Source organism: Macrobrachium nipponense, chromosome 16 (assembly GCF_015104395.2).
Source record: "Macrobrachium nipponense isolate FS-2020 chromosome 16, ASM1510439v2, whole genome shotgun sequence".
NCBI lineage: Eukaryota > Metazoa > Arthropoda > Malacostraca > Decapoda > Palaemonidae > Macrobrachium > Macrobrachium nipponense.
In genome coordinates, this window is record NC_087209.1 from 56,042,608 (window position 1) to 56,066,074 (window position 23,467).

The 23,467-nt window shown below is 38.1% G+C and overlaps 1 protein-coding gene across 6 annotated transcripts in view; it reads right to left on the minus strand.

Moving 5' to 3' along the window:
• The window catches only part of LOC135195704 (arylsulfatase D-like), a 134,583-nt gene that overhangs the window by 81,213 nt on the left and 29,903 nt on the right, over positions 1-23,467 (minus strand). For all 6 annotated transcript variants that reach the window (XR_010310220.1, XM_064222105.1, XM_064222103.1 and 3 more), the window contains one exon: positions 19,215-19,378. Coding sequence is in view for 5 of the 6 variants with exons in the window: in XM_064222105.1 (XP_064078175.1) it covers positions 19,215-19,378 (164 nt within the window). In the remaining variant the exon portion in view is untranslated. The remainder of the gene's footprint in view (positions 1-19,214; positions 19,379-23,467) is intronic.

Here is a 23,467-nt window from a genome sequence, read left to right on the forward strand (position 1 = left end):
TAGGGTATAAATATAGCGAGCATGAGAGAGAGAGAGAGAGAGAGAGAGAGAGAGAGAGAGAGAGAGAGAGAGAGAAATATATAATAACTATATAAACATGTGGGACTAATTAATTAGTAGTTAATTCATTTATTTTAAGATCCTTCATAAACATTTCACGAATGTATGGGTCCAAGTGGTACAATCCCAGACTAAGATTCATGTTGTTTTTATTAATGATTCGTATATATATATATATATATATATATATATATATATATATATATATATATATATATGTATATGTATGTATGTGTGTGTGTGTGTATGTACAAAAATAATAATAATGCTAATTATTATTTCCCTGTAAGGAAAGATTTTTCTTAACTAAACGATTATAAAATAAAACTTTTCCCCTTGGAAATTTTTTAGCTTCCCATAAAAGAGCACGAGATCTGAAAACCTTCATCCAGATTCCTTGCCAAGGACACTGGAAGTGTAATTGACTTCAGAGAATGGAGTAAATTGCTCTGTTAGTACAACTTCAAGAACAGCGGCTAGTACAGCTCTAAGTACAACTGTGTTATACTCCCTAACCCCCATCCCCAGCCTCAAGATAATGTTCACTGACCGAATGTGGTGAACAAGCATTGTGGAAGTCTATGTGTATATAGGATTTTAACATGGATTATTTGTTTGAGGTACTACGTCAGAGAAATGGAGCGACAGTCCAGATCCCGCTAACTGCCCACCTTGAAAAAGCTGGCGAGGCTTAAATTTTGCAGTGCTCCATCAACCTGCCTAAGTCTATTGTTTGACTTTGATTAGTGTTCCGTCAGCCTCTGTTGGTTGAGTAAAGCAAAATTTCAAGGGTGTTTTGCTATAACAGCTACAAGGTTGGGCTTACTATATATCCTGAGGCTTATTTTGTGGTAAGGGGCTTTTGGGGTTACGCCTCTGTTTACTATCCCACGTAGTGAGCAGCAATCCTCCTTGTATGCAGACCCATAATGTACACGATGGTAAATAATCAATGATTTTCTGGGTCCTGAAACTTCTGTTTGACGTTCATGATAGCGTCAGTTGTTAGTTAAGAGAGTCTAGAGGCCTGCTTGGTGCAGATGTGTTGAGGGTAAATTACGTTCATTTTGAGATGTTGTTAATGTGGAGTATACGTGGAAGTTTTTGTTCAGATTATAAGTTCTTGTTGCATCTTTTTTTAACCGTGTTTTTCTCCTGAGAGGGCTAGGTGTTTTTTTTTTAAATTAGGGTTTAGATGTGAAACTGAAGTATGATGATTTTATTGGTTGAGATATTAGCCCATAGGAGAAGAAAAGCGATGGCATTGGGGTTTTAGCAGAGCATAGAGGTGTTTCTTAGAGGGGAATTTCTTTGCAGGTGTTATACGTTGCTTTTTGTAGGTCTGGAATTTAAGGTTTTGGACATTTTTGTCGTAAGTTTGGTAGTCCATTTTCGGGCGTTGGGAAAATGTATCTGAATATACATATGTAATAAGGTTTTTCGGGGGGAGTATGCTTTCCTTAATATTGGATGTTTTTGTGTGTACTGCATTAACGTTAGCCAGCGAGCGTTACTTCTTGTAGACGGAGATCCCTTTTTCTATCCTTAGAAGTTTTTCTTTTCAAAGGGTGCATTTGAATCTTTTGGAGAGTTTTTTTTCTGGGGAGGTGGTTGGGTATAGACGTTTGTCGTGATTGTGGGTTTTCTTTCCATCAGTAAATGAGAAGGTAGAAGTGGTTGCTATAGTCTTTCTTTCTGCAGATACGTTTGCTGCTGTGATAGCCCAGAGGTGCCTCTTAGCGCATCATGGTTAAGAGTTTGTCAATAAGATATTAGAGTGTCTGGCAGAAATTATGGGGATACAGAGAGTGTCTGTTAGTGATCGAAGCTCTTTTTGTTTTTTTAGATACTATTTGTCATTGCATGAAGGTGATGGTTAGTGGTACCATTGGCATGTCGCTGGTTGAGGTATTCTTTAGTTATTTGGTGCAATGTGTGTGTTTTGTTATCTATACCTTCTCTTTGTGGTTTTGCATTTAAGTCATTAGTTGTCGCAGCCAGAGAGTGACATGTGTGTCTCAGTTGTATTTTTGAGTCAAAGACACGAGAAGTGGTTGAATCAAGTAATGTGAATTCAGGCAATGTAAAGTTGTAGTTGGGGGATAATGTGTTCCTGATGGTTACTGTTAGGAATTGTTTGGTTTTATAATTTGGGGCCTTAGTTTGAAGCCTTTTTTAGTCACTCGAGTGAATTAAGGGGATAAGTTTAGGGTTCTCATTGATTTTGCAGGGTTAATGCGGTATCAGAGTCTGAGAGAACATTTTGATAGTAATTAGAGGCTAGTTTTGTTATTTTATTTCCCTGGTTCATTTTGTTTTTTAAGGTGATTTTCATACACCTGTGAGCGAAATGTGTTTAAAATGTAAGGACAGTTGTCTGAAGAGTTTATGAGAATTTTTGCTTTCTTGTTTTTTTCCCTGTACAAACGCAACGATTTGGAGTAATAGGCCTGTTCTCTTTTTTATTAACAATAAAGGCGCTTATCGTTCTGGTTTTCGGCTTGGTTTTTGGAGTTTCTTTTTCTTTTAGTGTATTTTTGTAGATTTCGCGTTTATTTGGAGCAATTCATGCTAAATAGGGTATAGAGTTTGATGAGTGTTTTCTTTTAAGTTGTTTGGGTATGTACTATGGTTTTTAGATATTTTTAATGGTTATTTAAGGTTTTGTAGTCATATGAGGTTACTTCTCACAGGTGTTTTTTGGCTTGGTTTTCTTTACTTTTGAGGTGTTAGAGTTGTTTTGGTGAGTTCAGTTCTTTGATTTTAGGGAGGGATTTGTTTGATCGTTATATGATATATTCGAGTTTTTTTTCTTTTTTTTTTTGCACATTATAGTTTTTGTATTAGTAGTGTTAGTTGGACAAGGTTCAGTCAGTAGTTATTGGAGCTTTGAGACAATTATGAGCTTTAGTCCTTGACAGATATATTTTGGAGTGACAGATCATAGTTTGTGGAGAACATTAGTTTAGGGTTAATTCCTCTTTAATTGACCCGTGATATGACTGACGAATCACCGAAAGTAAACTTCCTCCGTTCTATGCAGCCAGCAAGACATTCTTCAGCAGCATTCGGAGTCTTGGAGAGAACTACCGCTCTTGGTTTATGACGGGCATGGTGTCACATGTGTCGTCATGTGCAAGGGAATGCTCACCTCTTCGTCATGGATCTATAGTCCTGGAGTATGCAAGCAGCTTTTTTGGACGATGATGGGCGTGGTAGTTGTCAGTTGTCTTCCACTGGGGTGTTTGGTTCATCACCAAAGATTTTCTACAGCTTGTATTACCATACCAAGGGTCTGTACAGTATTTGTGGGCTACATGCACACAGGAGTGCTGGAATTCAAGATATGAAGATATGCGCTCCACAATGAACTGTTTATTATAGTTACAGCCGTGACATAGGCTTTTGGGCTTTATCTTAGTTTATAGTATATAGTATATGATGGACTTGTGCTGCCAAGGACGTGCAGTCATGTTAAATTGATTTTTTAAGCGAGCCCTGTGAGAATTTAGACCGTATAAACTGTGGCTGAATGACGTCATTCAGTAATAGTGGTGGCCGAGTGACTGAAATAGGTATTATCAATAGCTGAACGCTTTTATGAATATATGCATGGTCTGTTTGTCCTGCTCTGTGAAAGGATAGCAAAATCTCAGTTCAGGAGATTGGAGAAGTAAGTGTGTCGGAACATTTTTGTAGTCGTCATCACTGGCTCTCATGGAGACAGAGCGTGATTTCGTAACCTAGGATTCATCACTTTTTGGAGAAGTGCGGTGTTGAGTAGTCTGCCGAAGGCTCTAAACTCCGCTTGTTCGTCCATCCACAACCAAGGGCATGGAGGTCGTGTGGGTTTGTACAGTAAGCTCCAAAACTGAAGCGACAAATTTCAGAGGATTTCGTTCGAAATTCACTAACTGGCAACTACAACTCGTAGCTGAAAACATTTTATTTTTCTACAGTGAAAGCTCCATCAAGCAAAATAAAGCTAACATATGATGCACAAATATCAAATCTATGATATTTATAACAATCATAAGAAAAAATTACGTTAATAGTAATTATTTTAAAGTATAGTAATTACTTCAAACTATAGAAACGAAACAATTTGAAATTCTCGTTCAACACAAGATTACCAACATTACCAATGTATATTTCAAGCAAAGTGGAAACAAATATTTAATGTCATAGTGTATTATCAATTATTTTAGCGAAGATGCATAAAACCATGCAAGTATCAATAGTGTAAAGGGAAAATCTCCGCAACATTAAGCATAATCAACCATGAATGCACCTAGATTCAATAGAGAAGTTGGGTGTGGTTGGTAGTTCTGATTCTAGCATCTAGGACCGAGCATAAAACACCATCTTCGAGACAGGCACTAACTGCTGCTGCTACCTTCAGGTGACTAGCCCTAGTTCCGGGCATTGCAAGGCTTACAATGCAGGGCCACTGTCTGTTATTTAGGCAAAGATAGAACCTTCAGGACCGACACCAGGACCTGTCCTTGCACCTGGGAAACAGACTCGCTATACAAAAAAATAAGAAAGACGGTCGCAAGCAACCAGAACACCGTAATATCTCCACCTGGTTAAGTAGGGAGACGACAGACCCCAACCACCCCTCCCCCTCTACCTCTACCTCTACCCACAATACTAACTCCACCTTTTTCAATTCAACCGTTTGCCTCAAATCTTCGAATCATATCCCAACTGTGAAATTTAAGACAGAATTTGCGTAAGTGGGCGTATCATAAGAGAGTGATATCATACAAATTCATATTTCCGCTGACAATCCACTCAAGCATTATTGTATAACAGAAATTTATGAGTTTTTGGGATATATATATATATGTATATATATATATATATATATATATATATATATATATATATATGTGTGTGTGTGTGTGTGTGTGTGTGTGTGTGTGTGTGTGTATGTATAAAGAAGCACCCGAGCATGACCAATAGGCCTAGTGCTTGATTCTTAAAACAGACCTCTGGTTATTCCTGACTAGATAAAAAGGTCCTGAGAGAGAGAGAGAGAGAGAGAGAGAGAGAGAGAGAGAGAGAGAGAGAGAGCATAACAGGGGATACTCGAATTAAAATAATGCTCTCCAAGCATATCCACACTCCGGATCGTATAGACAAGAATAGTCTCACTTATGCACTAAAAAAAAAAAAAAAAAGTGGAAACCTACGAAAATACTTGTTTGGTGCGACCCTGAACGCAATTCCACATGAAAAATTTGCACAATTGAGAAATTAGATGAAATTATTAACTAACAAGCTGGAAAATATATTTCCTTGATTCTTGAAATAGGCCTAACCATGTAACCAATGCAAAACGCGCATATAGCTTGGATTTAGTTTTTTATTTTTTTATTTTTTTACACTAACGTGTGTCAAATTTATATTTCATTTAATCAGATGCTAAACTTCTCTGTGCTTTATCATAAGAAATCATAATAACTTTCGATATAACGCTATAAAAGTATAAAGTTAATTTACAAATATTAGACCAATGCTTATGCACTCGGTTCCTGCTGCCACTCTATGGTGAACACTTGATATCACACTTTGAGAGCCTCAGATGTACCTTTGGGGAAAATTTTTTTTTTTAATAAACAATTATTGAACTAACATTGTTTATTCACTGGGGAAATAATTTCTTCCTTTATACAGTTATTCACTGATTCGTATTATCAGAAAAATAGGATGACATTAATTGGAATATAATATACTAACTGGCAACCCCACGAGTTTCTAAAGAAGTACGATCAATTCTGAGATTTGTCGCTTCACTTCTGGAAATTACTGTACATGGGTAGAAATAGGTACACTTCAGATCTGGTTTTGGTCAGATCTCATTGGTGGGACTATTAACCATAAGTAAATGAGTGCGTGAGTGTCTGTTCCACTGTATGATATGAAAGACAAGGGATCATTAGGCACTACTTGGGAGCCGCTTATCGCATATGCCCAAGTGTATCTTTGTCTTTTACCTATTGAACATTAATTTCAAAAGGTGTTATCTTTCATATATGACTTTTGTTCCAGAAGATTTTATTATTATTATTCATAATTTATTTGCAGTTTTTTATGGGGGTTTCCTTCTTTCTCAGATGGATCTGGCAATCCAGTTCACGGAGTTGAGCTAGTTGTGGATAATGGCGGCCGACGACTATGTCTTTTAATTGTGTATTTTTATTTTATTGGGACAATTATTACGATGTTTAATGGTTAGAGAGAGAGGGATGTGGACGGGGTTTTGTCCAATCCCGTTTTATTTTGGTTTCCTATTTGAGTTATCATTTTTGTTTTTTTGGTATATCATTTGAGTTTCCCATCATGTTTTATGCTAGAGTTTCAGAATTTTATTTATTTAGGTTATCATTAAATTGTTCTTACAAATAAAGCCTATTTTTTATAATTCTTGATCAACTTTACCAACCTTAGATAATTATGATTTTTGGGTTGTGCATAGATTGATATAGAGAGATAAAAGTCGGCTGAGAGAGTGTGGAAGATGCACCGCTCAGGTCAACGTTACCAAGATATCTCGAAGAGATACGTTTTATGTGTCCCCAAACCTCCGGGGTCCGTAATATATATTAACAATATATCGGGGATATATAATAGTATATAATAATATATATATTATATATATAATATATATTTAATATATATATAATACATTATATATATGTATATATATATATATATGAAGTATATATATATTACATATACATATATATATATATACCAAAGATATTATATATATATATATATATATATATATTATATATATAAATATATAATACATTATTACATTATTATATATATATACATGTATATTAATATATATATAATATATATCTCTATATATATAGATATATATTATATATCATATAAATATATATATATTATATATTATATATATATATCTATATCTATTGTAGATATATATATATATAAGTATATATATATATACATAACATATACTATATCTATTTACAGATATATATATTATATATATATGATATATATATATATATAATATATATTATATAGATATTTATATATATATTATATATATTGATATCTAGATATTATATTATATATATATATATATATATAGATCTATATATATATATATTATATCTGTATATATATATATATATATATATATACATATATATAGATAATATATATATATATTACTATATATATATATATATATATATATATATATATTATATATATAATATATATATTATAGAATATATACGTAAGATATATATGTTATTAGATATATATAATATATCTATATTATATATATATATATATGATCTATCTATATATGTATCTATATTATATGATATATATATATATATATATTATATATATATATAAGACTATCACATTACCGTGATTCATATACATATATCGAACTACAAATGTCCTTTGATATCTAATATCGCTTAATAAAGTCCCCCTCGGTTAAGCATATATGAAAATATATTAATTCTGAGGTAGAGCGAATTAGATATCAAAGGACATTTGTAGTTCGATATATATATATATATATATATATATATATCTATATATATAATATCTATATATATAGAGATATATATATATATATATATATATATATATATATATATACATATATAGATATATTACATATATATAGATATATATATATATATATATATATATTATATATATATATATATATATATATATATATATATATATGTGTGTGTGTGTTGTATATGTATATATATATATATATATATATATATATATATATATATATATATACATATATATATATATATGCATTATATATATATATATATATATATATATATATATGTATATATACATATATATATATATATATATATATATATATATATATATAGATATATATAGGTCTGTATATATATATATATATATATATATATATATATATATATATATATAATATATATATAAATCAGCAAACAGGAGTCCAAAGTAAACGGCAGTCAGCGGTAAAATTAGGTATTTATTATCAGTAAACGTTTCGTGATACTTAAACACATCATCGGTCGGTAAAAAATGAAAAATACAAAATAATTATCAATTCAAAATACAGGCGAATTTAAAAACAGTAATTAGAGTCTGAAAAACAATGCAAAAGAAGAAAAACCAACAAGTAACCTCATTTTAAGGAAAAGAAGTGAAACCACAAACTCACGCATGCCGAGAAAACACTTAAGCCAAGTGTAAAGGAGAAGACACGTTGGCGTTTAGGGAGGGTAAATAACGTTTGATAAAAAAAAGACTCAAGGGTCGTTAAGTAGGCAAATTGTTTGGTAGTTCCAATAATGAAAAGTGTTTTTTTTTATCAATATTGATCTTGCATTTAGCGGCATGATTTCTTATGCTAGAAAATTCAGGGTTAGCAATACGTGAGCCAGTTCTGTAGTTCAAACCTAAGTTGCTGTAATAACGGACCTGCAACATTCTCCTTGATGAACCAATATAGTTACCAAGGCATCTTGAGAATTCGAGATTACAAATAATATTGGACTTCATAAAAGTCTGTAGCTTGTCCTTTTAGGTAAAAAAGCCGCCAATCTTAAGTGGATTCATAGGAATTAAATTCAGTTTAAAAAGCCAATGTCGTGAAAAAAGAATGCATGCTTTTTTCTCGACATATTCCCGCCCTCTTCCTCCTCACATGATTTATTCCATGGATAAGCTGGCGGCAATTGGAACGATGGTTCTTTTTCTATATATGTTGGTAAATGTCACTTAATTGAGTTTAAACCCCAACCCTCATGCACACACTCCTACGGGCAGGTTAAAATTATAGTTAACAGTAATATTTGAGATTTTCTAGTTGCCTTTAAGGTAAATCTAACTACTAATAACTCCGCATCTGATATTTCTTTGGAAATTACAGTTTACTATGGTATTCGGTTGCTTATTAAGAATTTACCGCTATTTTTGGGCGGTCGACTGTAATTAACCCCCAGGGGCCAGTACTAAACGCGGCGAAATACATTGGACGCCCCAATCCCTATTGGATGTTGTATTCGCAATTACGTTCCTTGCAATCCATGCAGAGTTATTCCTTAGAATTACCGCCTTTAATGGCATCAAAATTCACTAATCCGCAGGACTATAAAAGATGATGCACACAGCGCGTCGTCCTTACTCATCCTCCTTTGACTTCTAGCTATCATAAGTTTAACACCTAATGGGGGGAGCAATCCTGTCTCGAGTACGTGAGTGAATCGTGTGTGTGGGTTGTGGAGTTGTTGGTGACCATGCTGTGAGTAATGTAAGTAATCTATAGAATATTTGTTGCATCGGCAATCGTACATTGTTCTAGAGTATTGTTTCAAGTTAATCATGTGTTAAATTGCGAGTGCAAGGTATAAAATTGCGAGGATAAACTTTTCATTTTTTAATCTCTTTGAAGCGGTCACATGTTCGTGCCCTGATGGAGTTTGAGTTCCGTTGAACATGTTAGAGTTTATATTTGTAATAAAAAGTGTTAAAACTCCGTATTTCTATTACCATACAGTTGCCCTTGAGTACGGGCTGGTATCTGTGCCCTTAAGGCCGAATTTATCGGCCATAACATCAGGCCTAGACCCCTACAAGTAAAGTGGTGTGATAATTCCCCACATTTTTTGGTCCTTCAAACATCGGATAAATTCGAGAAACCAGTCCCTGATCAACAGCAACTGTAATATAGTATTCAACGGCCTCATACTTGGTCACTCGCAACTGTCCACCTACCTCCCACAAAATGAGGGAGTAGCGATCAAAATCTTTAGAAGGCCTGGCGTATTTATCTTGAACCTAACCTCAGAAACGTTGCCCTTTTGGAACAGGCACAAGAGAGTATTCGGAAGCGAACTGATTTAATGTAGAACCTGTGGAAATTGATGCGAAAGTGAAAGCATTTAATACGCAAATACATAGGTATTGCGCTAGAAATAGACGTCGTGGAGTACGACATTTGCCCATGAATCCCGTGGACTGTAGTGTAGGATGCACTAGAGACAGCGTTCATTTCAACGCTCATGTATGAGAGGTCTTTTTGAATAGACTAGTGAGATTGATCCTTGGTAAGAGGGTGCGTCAGATGTTTTAGGGGAACCGCCAGACTAATCTTAAATGTAGTGTAACATAACAAAGATAAAGAGTGGCATCATTTCCTTCTTCCTTTGCTTAGCTGGAACCAGCCTTTCCTATAAAGTATTGCTAACCCTCCCAGTAATCCAAAATGGTGGCCGCTATTGAAGTGCAAATTGAATCTCTCGTGGTCCTCCTAAAAACTTAAAAACTGGCATCAGTCGCGACCAAAGGAATCTGCTCAATTCATTGACCATAAATGTATACCAAGAATTGTTAGAACGAATCCAAGCCGATAAGCAACAATTAAAGTCACTTTATACCGCTCATACTATTTATTGTTAAGTCGAGCCGTCTACCACGATTGAAAGAGTTGCAATTGCCCACATTCAAAGGCGAGAAAAGTGTGTTCGCCACGTTCAAAGAACTGTTCGATGCACATGTTCATCATTGCCCTGACTTAGACAATGTAGCTAAATTCACATATTTACTAGGATCGCTAGAAGGGGAGCCGTTCAAAGTCCTTCAGTCTTTAAGCGTAACCGCTGGCAATTATGAAGTTGCCCGAGACTTATTAGATAAGCATTACGGGAATCAGCAGCAAACGCTCATAATTTTACATCGTCGTCTAGCTGATATTTTTGTACCAAAATGCAAGTACGTCAAGCTAAAGAATTTCAGACTCAAGCTCACTGTAATCATTGAGCAAATCAAGCGACTCATGGGATCCACATTGGACCAAGGTAGTTGCTAAACCTCGTGAACCAGAAATTGTCACAAGGCAATGTCTTCCAAAAAAATAGTAGAATATCTGCGCAAGTGTGATTTTACGATTGAGGAACTGTTCAAGGCGTTGGACTTCCTCGTACGTAGTATGGAGGACGATTCATTGCAAAAAGGCAAAAACCTTGCTTCGACAGTAGCCTAAAAGGGAATGGGAACCAACGAACAACGTACTACGTGTCTGCTTTGCAATGGTAACCATAACGCCTTCAATTGTTCTAAACATTTGTCTGTAGCTGAAAAAAGACGTCAGTTAATTTTATGTAAGAAAAGTTTCGAGTGTTTTGCCATGGGTCATAATAGTGTAAATTGTAACAGTAAAAAGAATTGTAAGTTGTGTGATGGACGTCACCACAGTTTGATTTGCGATGCAAATACACGTAAAACCTGGTCAAACAAACCCACAGCACCCAATAATTGTGTTCAGTCGACACCTAAGTCATCCCCGCATGTGTCTCCCATCCAGTTAAGAATCAGAATCCTAATCGTAAAGTAGTACCAGCAAACCCACCTAAAGAACAAAATGAAACACCGATCGTAAATACGAAAACAGTAAAGGATGAACCGTCCGCTAGCCTACCAACCACTCTGTTGCCAACAGCTACCACAGTGATGTATAATGGCACACGATCATTCCGCATTCACTTGTTTCTCGACACAGGTAGCCAGAGAAGTTTCATCTCCAGCTGGTTAGCTAAAAAGTTAAATTTGCCAAATGTTAAATGCACTTCATTAAGTCTTGTTCCATTTGGTACACAGACAGCGCAGGGAGAATTTGACGTTGTAGCTTGTAAAATTCACATGAGTAATAGAGTAGTACGTGCCAGACTGATCATTCATGATGATGTAAACACACCCATTCATGATATTGGTATGAAAAATGTAAAGAAACATTTTGTTGAGTAAAGGTTGTAACATGGCCGACGAGGACATTCGAAGAAATCACATGAAAAACATAGAATTATTGATTGGAGCTGATTACTTTGATTTATTTGTCCTGGGGATGGATAAAATCGATGGTGTTAATTTGTTTGTTACCCATAATGGTGTGACTCCCTATGGTACAGTACCACAATGGGCACTGGAAGGTTTGAAGGTATCGCATGTTCGAACACTCAGTGTGTGTCGCGTGACCAATGAAGTTGACGTAGATGTATGGTGGAGATTGGATACCATTGGCATTGTTCCACGTGAACAATACACTATTAATGAAAAATCTCCCATGCGAAAGGTCCAAAACAGCATTGTAAAAACTAATCAGGGTTATCAAGTAAGTCTACCGTTCCGCAGGTTCGAACGCCCCCAGGATAACTACTGTAATGTTTGTTTGTTTGTATGGTGTTTTTACATTGCATGGAACCAGTGGTTATTCAGCAACAGGGACTACTGTAATACTCTTGCACAGTTGAACGCGTTGGAAAGACAGTTTCAAAAGGACCCTAGTTACCGTAATGATTACGAAAACGTCCTTCAGACATATATGGAAGCTGGGTTTATAGAAGAAATTAAAGATCCCAAAATAGAAGGCTATTATATGCCTCACTTTGGTGTGAAAAAGGAAAGTCTAACAACACCCTTACGTATCGTATGTAACGCTTCTTGCTTCTTCAAAACAAAAGGGAGAACGCTTTCTAAAAGACTGCTTATATCCTGGACCAAATCTAGTAGAATTATTGTACGATCTTTTGCCTTAATTTAGAACCATCTTATATGCCTTAGTATCTGACATCTCAAAAGCTTTTCATCAAGCTGTATTGGACCCAAACAATAAGAAATATGCTCGATTCTTGTGGCGATGATGGCAGACACGAGCAGCCCCGTTTGCCTTTAACGTTGTTGTGTTCGGTTTCACTAGTAGTCCATATATATTGCAGCAAGTCCTTAGGACCCACTTGGAACAAAGGGGGAGAGAGGCATTGATTAAGTATTTCTATGCAGACAACTATATTAGGACTTATGTTAGCTTAGAGGAGATGCAGAATGACTATGAGGAAGTTAACTCCCTGTTGAACGAAGCTCACATGCCGTTAACCAGATAGGCCACTAACAGTGAGTGCTTTAACAGCCAGATAGGGTGTAAAGAACCAATTGAAGTCTCCGTGTTAGGTATGGTATGGAACAGAGAGTTAGACATGATCAGTTTGAAGAATAGTAAGGAGAAAGTTAGGGAAGAAGAAAGTAGCAGGTCACCCATTTTGATCCACTTGGGCTAGTTACTCCGCATTTTGTAAAGGGGAAAGTCTTGATTCAAGAGTTATGGGAAGCCAGAGTGGTATGGGATGATATATTTTCTCTAGAACATCAGAGTGAAGCTGACAAGTTCCTTAGAGATTTTAGAAATGTTCATAATATCAAATTTCATAGAGCAGTCCTGGAAGGAAGTACAGAGATTCACATATTTACTGACGCCTCGAGTAAGGCCTATGGCGCTGTTGCGAAAACTAGGAGAGATTTAGCAAAAGTATCTTTGTTAACTTCAAAAATAATATTTATGCCACATAAACATGCTAAATTAACTATACCAAAGTTACAACTGTTAGCCTTGATGATAGGGTTTAGGTTAGCAAAACATCTCTGTAGTTTATTAGAAGTAGCTAACGTAACTGTGTGGACCGACAGCATGGTAGCAATCGCTTGGGTTGATAGTGTAGTAGGGAGTAAGAACACCTTTAACTCTAACAGAAATACACCATCGAACTGAAATATGTTCCCACTAAGCAAAACCCAGCAGACATCTTGACCCGAGGATGTGCCTCGGTTGAACTCCAACAAAATCCCATGTGTCAGGAAGGACCTACATTCCTGCAAGAGGAAGGGATTCCTGAACTGTGTGTCGAGGAGGATGGGACATCGCTTCAGACACATGATGTAGTAGTAAGCGCCCCTGAGAGAAATGCGTGATGAAGGCACATGACTCTGCCAGCAGAACTGTGGAAACTGCAGGGGAGTAATGTAGAGTTTGTCAGATTAATCAAAATTATGAAATGTGTGCTTAAGTTTGTGAAATGCAATGCAGATCCTTTTAGCAATTTAGTTTATTTGCAGCAGCGACATTACCTGCCCACTGTGTGTGCTTTTCTTGAAAATGGAATACCTGTTCCTTCTCATATTAGAAATTATGTGAATCTATTATTTCTGGTAATATGGGATGGCCTAGTTTTTACCGAATTTTTATCGTTGCCATCCAAAGGTAGATTAGTATTTTTCATATTTAGAGCCTCTCCATCGAACTCACATGTATTGTGAGGTTAATGTTTTAATGACTTATTTCGCCAGGATTGTTGGTGCTCGGGATTGAGGGCCAAGGCCAAGAGAGTCATAGGGAGATGTTGTGCCTACATCCTAGCCTTCAAACCCCTTCTTCAAAGACCTCTGCCCCTCCCGACTGACAGATTCCTCATGATGTGCCCCTTTGAGAAAGTTGGTCTCGACCACACAGGCCCCATCCCAGTAGAAAGTGGAGTGGGTCATATCACAATAATAACATGCACAACGACCCGTGCCATGTACCTGGACTATTGCAGTGGATTAGATGCAGATATGTTCATCTTGTTGTTGCAACGTTTTGCAGCGACGCATGGCACTCCTAACACCATGCATAGCGACAACGCTTTAGGGCAGCAAGTACCTTCCTACAAGAGGTCCGAGACGAGGGAGTAACTCAGCAATACGTCAGTCAACAAGGAATCAAATGGGTCGTTCAGACTCCCAGGTCTCCCTGGAAAGGGGGATTTTTTTAAGTCCTTATAGAGGTGGTAAAGCGAACTCTGGCAACTACCCTTCAACGTGCCATCTTCACCGAGGAGCAGTTAAGAACATTGATAAAGGAGGTGGAAGCTGTTGTGAACAACTGCCTTAGTGTATGCAGGAGATCGATGTGAGGATGAAGTACTCATGCCTTCACACCTCATCCGAGGCAATGTACTTAGATTGCTGCCACCCATAGTACCCCACGAAGACTTCCATCTTATGCGGACAACTCGACAGTTGCGTCAGCAATACTTCAAGTTAACCGACACCCTCAAACATTTCCGATGTTACTGGAGGGAGGGTTATTTGAAGTCTACAAGAGCGACACGACTTATGAGAAGCCCCACCGACTGCCCTGGGAGTAGGCAAAATCGTGTTGGTCAAGGTCAACCAGCACAAGCGCAGTCAGTGGCCCCTCAGTAAGATCATCGAAGTGTACCCTGATGCTGACAAGGTCATCAGGCCGTTCAAAGTGCTCTTTGATGGCAAGTAGCACCTATGTTTCATGCAGCACATATTCCTGCTCGATGTTAGTACCCACAACGAAGAGAGAGAAGAAGAAGAAGAGAGTAGCCAGATCGATGACAGTAGCAGCAAGGCAGGGAAAGTGAAGCAGAATTGAGTTGACAGACTGAGAGACTTGACATTAGTGGTCGTGAAAGTGAAAGAGATAGGGCAGGCATGAGTGAGACAGTAAGTGAAGCAGGTGTCTGTCCGAAGAGGAAGCTGCGGTAGAACAGAGAAAGTCGGAGTGGGTAAAAGACGAACTAATTTAGGTGTGTTTGTGTTTATGTTTTGTGTAATTATCGAGGTGAACTATGGAAGAGCACACATCAAAGGGAGGCTTGAAGGTGTTAGAGTTAGGGTAAGTGATGTTTAGTGACGTTACGTCTAATGAGACCGACTAAAGTGGTCCACTGAGAGCAATGATTGTGTAAAATGAGTCCTTTTCAGATGTGTCTTTTGAATGTGCATTATGTAACTTCTCCTTTAGTCGGGACGAGGTCCCTCAGTTTTGTTGTTTCGATTTGTGTAAGAGTAAGGTGAGCGAAAAGCTCAGATATCTCTTCCTTTAGAGATCATACCGATCTATAAGTGCATTTATGTTGCAATCTTACCTTTGCTGATCGGTTTCATAATATATAATATGTATATGCATGTCTATTTGTAGTTTCTTGCCTGCAACATCACGTTGAATGATAAAGTGCTACCATCGTACGTTTTATTGCATGTTATCATTACCAATGATTTGGATTTGAATCTATTGGGCTCTGTGACAAGCATTAAACTGATATTAGTTGAATTATTGGAAATACAATCTCAAAGTATGATCATTGAGTTTGCTTGCTGATAGGAATATTTCCTTGCTATCGAATTACCATTAAAAGCCTTGTGATACATTGCTATTGTATAATATTGATATGGGGTTACGTGTATTTCTTGTCCCCATTATTGATATGTCAAGATTTGTGTTGTTTCTTATTGGTATTGCTTATTATTGCTTACATTCATGATTTATGCTCATGTGATTGTCTAGTTATGCTCGAGTGAGTTACATTTTGCACATTCCTTCTCCTTATTGTGTCATGATTGATGAAGTTTTCCTTTTAAGAGTGATCACTCGTGATTGTTGTAACTGTGTTTACATCAGGAGCTAGACACGTTTGTGGCACTTACGCCTCTAGGCCTCCGCACCCTGTACCATGACCATTACCTCACCATCTAAACTCAAATCCTTGTTCTGGCTTCTTCCTTTCCTTTTTGGAAGGTTGAGAATGTCGTGAAAAAAGAATGCACACTTTTTCTCGACAGATTCCTGCCCCCCTCCTCCTCACATTTTGGATTCCATGGATAAGTTGACGGCAATTGGAATGATGGTTCTTTTCCTATATATATTGATAAATGTCACTTGATTGAGTTTAAGACCCAACACTCAAGCACACACTCCTACGGGCATGTTAAAATTGTAGTTAACAGTAATATTTGAGATTTTCTAGTTGCCTTTAATTGCATCAAAATTCACTAGTTTGCACGACTATAAAAGGTGATGCATGGACTGCATCATCCTCCTTTGACTTCTAGCAATCATAAGTGTAACATCTAATTGGGGGAGCAATCCTGTCTCGAGTACGTGAGTGAATCGTTGAATGAATAGTGTGTGCGGGTTGTGGAGTTGCTAATGACCATGCTGTGAGTAACGTAAGTAATTGTAGAATATTTGTTGCACTGGCAATCGTACATTGTTCTAGAGTATTGTTTCGAGTTAATAATCATGTGTTAAATTGCGAGGGCAAGGTATTAGATGCCCGAGGATAAACTTTTCAGTTTTGAATCTCTTTGAACGGTCACGTGTTCGTGTCCTGATGGAGTTTAATTTCAGCTGAACATGTTTAGAGTTTATTTTTGTAATGAAAAGTGTTAAAACTCCATATTTCTATTACCATACAGTTGTCCTTGAGTACGGGCTGGTATCTGTGCCCTTAAGGCAGAATTTATCAGCCATAACATCAGGCCTAGAACCCTATAACTAAAGTGGTGTGATAATTTCCCACAATGATATGTTTAACTTTGGATCTAGGAAGGTCTGAATGGGTAAACGGAATTGAGAAATTATGTGCCAAAATTTTATGAACTACATTATAGAAAAGGTTTTTTGTATTAAAAATGTTAGTAAAATATTCAAGTAAAAATTTAATCTCAGAGTGGAAATTAACCCAGCTAGATGTATACTGGAGAGCTCTAAAAACTAAAGTAGTTATCACATTAATTTTAGATGAAAAAACAAGAACTATAAAAGCTACCTCCAAGGCCTGGATAAGTATTTTTTCTAAAAACTGAAGTACTAAAATTATGATCATAGTGGGTGATTTTAACGTCTAAAAAGGCCAACGTATCCTTACTCTCTTGCTCTATGGTGAATGAAATGTTAGCAGGTCCTTAGCCATATTTTCTTGTGAGAGGACAGGCTTCATGCAGATCACTCCTTGAGAATGTTTTCTGGTATCAGATCTTTGCATTTCGTATAAGCAACATTAATTTCCTCATCAGAGAAGACATCACTGACAGATTGTATAGCAGACTCAACGTTGGGACAGTTTGCTTGTTACTGTATAAAGTAGACAATTGTTCACGAGTGCAGAACTTGTGTGTGGGGCACAGGCATCGGTAGGTGCCAGGGTCACTTGAGCGATGGTTGGAGGGTGTTATAAGGAATGGCATCATCGCTTCCAGAAAGTCGAATCTTTAGTAACATTAAGATGGCCAATAGAAAGTTCAGCATATGCAGTCACAAATTTATTCCTCCAATATCATTGAAGAACACAATTCCCATTATCCCTGTGGGAATTGTGCTCCTGAAATGGTGAAGGAAATATATTAAATATCAGATAGGCAGAAGTCTCTGCTGTCCATTGTGATGGTAATTGCTTCATAGCAAAGAAAGATAAAGGAAAGGAAAACGCATCTTCGAGAAGTTCGGCAATCAGGAGGTTTCCGCGCCCGTGTTGGAGGCGCCTGTTCTGGAATCGCCGGGCGTGTTGTGGAGCGCAACACGCGCCTAAGTGTCAGGAGAAACCCAGCGAAATATGATGCAATATTCCGTCGAGAGTCTTCTAAGAAGTTCTAGTAGTCTCGGGAGCCTGTGACGTTCGCCGTAGGCTCCGCCCCCTGAGTGCCGTATAAATACAACGGTCGAAGTAGGAGAAAGCAGAGATCGAGAGAGAGAGAGAGATCACCAGTTAGTCACACAGAGATATCCTCAGTAAGAGCCACACATCAGATTATCAGTGAGAGATCAGCAGCTGCAGAGATCATCCAAGAGAGAGATAAGAAAAAAAGGGACTGAAGAAGGATCAGAAGAAAAATTGCTCAAGAGTTGGTTGGATTTTGGTCTAGTCATCTTCAGGAGTGGACGACCGAGTTATCCCGACGTTGAGCAGACTTCAAAGAAGAAAATGTCCTGCTAGAGGTTTTGGAGAGTTCCTGCCTTTCAAGTATCAAGCGTAGACTTTATTTTCTGCAATATGGAGTCAAGAGGACGTCTGCAATCGCCGTTCTCCTTTTGTGAAGCCATCGCTTCGAGTCGCTAAACTAAGCAGCAAGAATTTGAATTACCTCACTGTTCCCCCAGTTCATGCAGTGTAAGATTCTATCTTTTTATGTAAATAGGAGATACCATTCTGCATTTACCTTTGTTAGTAAGCTTGTAAATAAACCTTTGTTGTGTTAGTGTTTCTTTCTATATTCGTATCCCCAGTTTCAACTGTTGGTGTTGAAATATTTTTTTTTATTTATTTCATATCGAACCTGAAGCGGACCTCTCTCAGAGGCCGTAACATCCATCTAATTCTTATTAAATATATGTATTGTTACATGAACAGTGCAGTAGTACAAAAAGATTTTGATTAGTTATATGAATACAAGATTCTTTTCCTCTTGTAGGAGTGGCTCTAGTATGTTAGTCTTCGAGTTCAAGTTACCTGATGAAGAGGTTGATTGAAATCCATTATCCAAAATGGGTGGTTCCCTCTGAATTCTTCTATCAGTGTGCTCGGAATTCCATAAAAGTGTTGGAAGCCATGCTTCTTAGGCCCATTACAATCACGGCCAAGCAATGCGCAATTCATACCAAGGTGCCATTTACCTGAAAGTAACAAAATTTAAGTTATTTTTGTACTTCTCTCTTTATTGAAAGATTGATAAAGAATGGATTTATATTCAAAAAGTTGTACTCAATCAACTTAACATTGTAAGAGAAATTAAACAGAATTTTGTTGGTGTATGAAGTGGTGCCCTTAAAGTGCAATCTGGTATCTTTAAAGTATTGTGTAAAATTGTTTACAAAACTGTTTATATTAGCTGTAATAATGAAAACTGCACTAGCACAGGCTCCAGCCATTGTCCAACCTACACATAATGACAAATTCTACATAAAAGTAAAAACTAAAAGTAATTTCTGTTTTTCATAGGTATGCAAACAGTAGCCCTACATTTATGGAGTCCTTTCATGAATACACTGACAGCTATGTACTAACTGAGAAAACAAAAAAATTACTCTAGTAAACCTAGGGCATGATGCCATCCTCTCCCCAACCTACCCATCTGAGTGTATATTACCTTCTCAGAAAGCAGTATGAAGCAGGGTGGAAGAGGTGGATTTCCTCCTATATGAAAGACTATGGTTTGTGAACCTAGTAAGATACAAATTTCTTTTTTAAATTTGACTTTCTATATGGAGACTCACCTTATAGGTGGGATGTAGTACTTCCTCCTGTGACACTAGAGAGGATGCAGTACAAAATGACTCTGCAGCTTTGGATCCTCCAACCCTGACTCCTTATGCCATTGCCTTCTGATGGATCAGGAGGCCATGTCCGTATCGCTAGCATGATGAAAACTCATCCCTCTTTCTGTCATGCCTGGTAGCCTCAAGCATTTTGTCTTGTAGGGTGTTCCTCTGAGGGTCATAACCAGTGGCTTTGCTCTTGTCTTCTGTTTCCTCTCCCCTCCCTTTGTACTGAGAGTAAGGGTCTTGCTATCTCTTCTACAGTTAGTAGTGTAGTGTTATTTAGTGCCACTTCCCTTACTCTACTCCATTTGTTTTGTACTCTGGTCTGCAAGTCCGATCTACATTGTCACTTAGCCTGTAAGAGGAATGTGTGGAATATTGGTTATCCCCTTCCATCTTCCTGCTTGTTGAACCACTACCACCTGTCCAAGCACGAACCTATTCAGGAATTTGTGGGAAACATCTCTAATGTAGAATGTGGTGAAGGTTGCCTACCATCTTCACACTACTGCTTCCATTACTTGCAAATCTGAAGGTTTTATGGAAAAAGACTATAGGGCCTATGCTCCTGATGCTGCGAGCTTTGACATTACTTCCTATGGCTCTGAGAGGTTAATGGCCCTTAACCTGAGGACTTAGGAGGGGGCCACCCAACTTTCCTTAACCTCTGAGACGGACAGGCCCTTCTTCTCTCTCTAGTAGACCAAAAGGTCTGCTGCCCCTTTGATGACACTAACTAAAGATAAATGCCCATTTTCACTAATATAAATTTAGCAAGATGGGCAGAGGGTGCCCTTCATCTCCTTCACTGTTTTTATCAGCATACACATCTCTTTCATAGATAATGAATAGCATCTACCCACGAAGGTGGAGAGAGTATCCCCTAATTGGTAAGAGGAGAGCTAACCATTGTAGAAGTTGCCACAGAACTTCCACTAGCAATAACAATATGTCAGTGTACCAGTTTGTTTGGCCCAGTGGGGAGCTACAGGTGATGCTTTAAAACCCAGTGTCAGGAAAACACTTTATCAATTGATATGGCAGATTGAACAGAGGGGAGAACTAGATGTACATATTGCCCCATGGGTGCTGGAATACATCCTGCATTGCTGTCCTTATACCTAGGGATGCGAAGCAGAGAATAAGTAGTTTTGTGTGATTCCTTGTGGAAAACAGGCTGACCATTGGACATTCCCACTGTGTGAACAGTTTTTCTGAAACTTTCTGATGTAAGGACCATTCCATCCTCACTACCGGGTACCACTTACTTAACTGATCTGCCACAATTATTCCTTCCTCCAGGATATCTCTGACTTTCAGATCTACATTGTTTGACTCCACCCAGTCATGCATCTGCCTGCCATATGGCACAGGTCAGGGAAGATTGTGCCCTCTTGCTTGTTGATGTAATCCTCTCTATGTTGGTAAAACATTTCAATGCCACCACCTAATAGTTTGCTGGAAGCTATGGAGGCAAAACACACTACTGTCATTTTCAGCTCATTTATGAATGCCTTTTCAGCTCCTTCTCCCATGTCCCTGAAATGACTCTCCATTCAGATGTATGCCACATCCTTGTGGGGTACAACTGAGAATGCCAGCCAAAGGTCAATGTCCTCCAACCACCACCTCAGATCTTCCCTTATCAATTTGCTAAGAGGCACTAGCTATCTGATATGTTTCTCTGAGTGACTAGTTCTCCTTCCACTACCATTGTAGGGATGGTAAGTGACTCCTTCTCTTCAAGACAAGTTTGTCTGGGGATGTTAGGTAGCCTGAAACTACTATCCTTGCTGGGCTAGTAGTCAACATAGAATCTACTGGTTGCTTGACACAATACCCTCTTAACTTCTCAAATTCTTCACACTTTTGAATATGCTACTAGACCTATGATCTAGATGAAAAATTAAGGATTTGAACATAACCAGGCAGTCCTTCACTGTCACCATATCTAGGATTGTCCCTTGATACTTGATCTTCTGTTTTGGGGCTAAATCTGACCACTGCCAATCAGCTATCATCCCCAACTCCTGGGGAAGGCAGCCACCTTTGCTTGTTTTTCAGAGGCTTTGTTTTCAACAAGGTGAGAATCATTAATCATCCAGATACCTATGCAGATTTATCCCCTGTGAGTGGGCCAGGCTGAGACCAGTCCTAAACCCCCTTCTGAAGACTTGCAGAGTCATGGTTAGACCTAAGCAAAGAGCTCCGAATTGAAAGACCGTCTGAATAACTGAAGCATCTTCCTCAAAACATGATGGATGGTAAGTGTATGTAAACATTTTAAAGGGTGATTGAGAAAATGTAGTCTCCCTCTCTTATAGAATCCAACCTGGGGCAGTTTCCGTTCTGATTGATGTTTGCTGAACATCAACCTTCAGTGGTGAGAGGTCTATTTGCTGTGAGGAGTCACTGTCAGAACTCCACTCCAACTTAAACACTGCCACCCCCTTGCTGCCGGTTGCACCAACAAGAATCAGCAAAGTTCAAAGAGGTATCCCTGAATAGGTATAGCTTGGATTGCACACACTCTGAACAGGACAAATGTCCCAATCATGGAAATGATGCAGGTTTACCCCTAAGACTCCATAAGAGAGCTGGAAAGGCATAACTGAGCACTACTAAACAAACAGGTCACACCCACCTAGAGATGCAATCATGAGCTTGGCTCACAGTTCACAACAGTCACATGCCCAGCTTTGTAGACCTGCTCTTGGGTAAGGCAGTGAAACTGCTTAGTTATCTTGAGCTGGCTTGGTAGCAAAAATGGTTCCATAGCAAGCCTGACAAAGGTAAAGAGTCTGGCTCGTCCAGTGCTTGTGACCCTGGGGAGTTGTGAGATGTGCCATGTTTGGCTGTCCACCACAATTGTCTGACCATGGACAAAGAGAGAGGGCAAAAACAAACATCAGTGCCACCAGAAATCTAGACCCATAAGCCAAGCACCCAGGAATACATGAGCAGAGCAATGTGAAAGGGTTGTGCAATCCCTTTCTGCATGACTCCAAAGAGTTGTGGCGCTAAAAGAAGTGCTCCCTTCATGGTATGCACAAGTCACACACCAAGCTCTCAGTCCTGAGCCCGGTTATGAGTCCAGGTCAGGTAGTGAACCTGTCTAGAGCCTTGCTCAGGTCACTTGCACTGTTAGCACATCATGTGCTAACCCCTTCCCTGCAATCCTCGGGAGTTGCAGTGCAAAGAGTTGAGATATGTTTCTGTCATCATGGCCATCAGACTGTGGAAGGACAAATAGAACACAAGTAGGTTGTTGCCATTGCTCAAATAAATCTGTGGACTGAGTAAATGGGTAACAAACGAGCTGTATGAACAAGTCACGTGCCTCATTTCTGTGCATCTCCAAAGAACAACAGTGAGAAGAAACAACTCCAGCATTAGGCGTGCAAGCCTAAAATGGACTTGACATAAGCTCAAAAAGTTACTGAA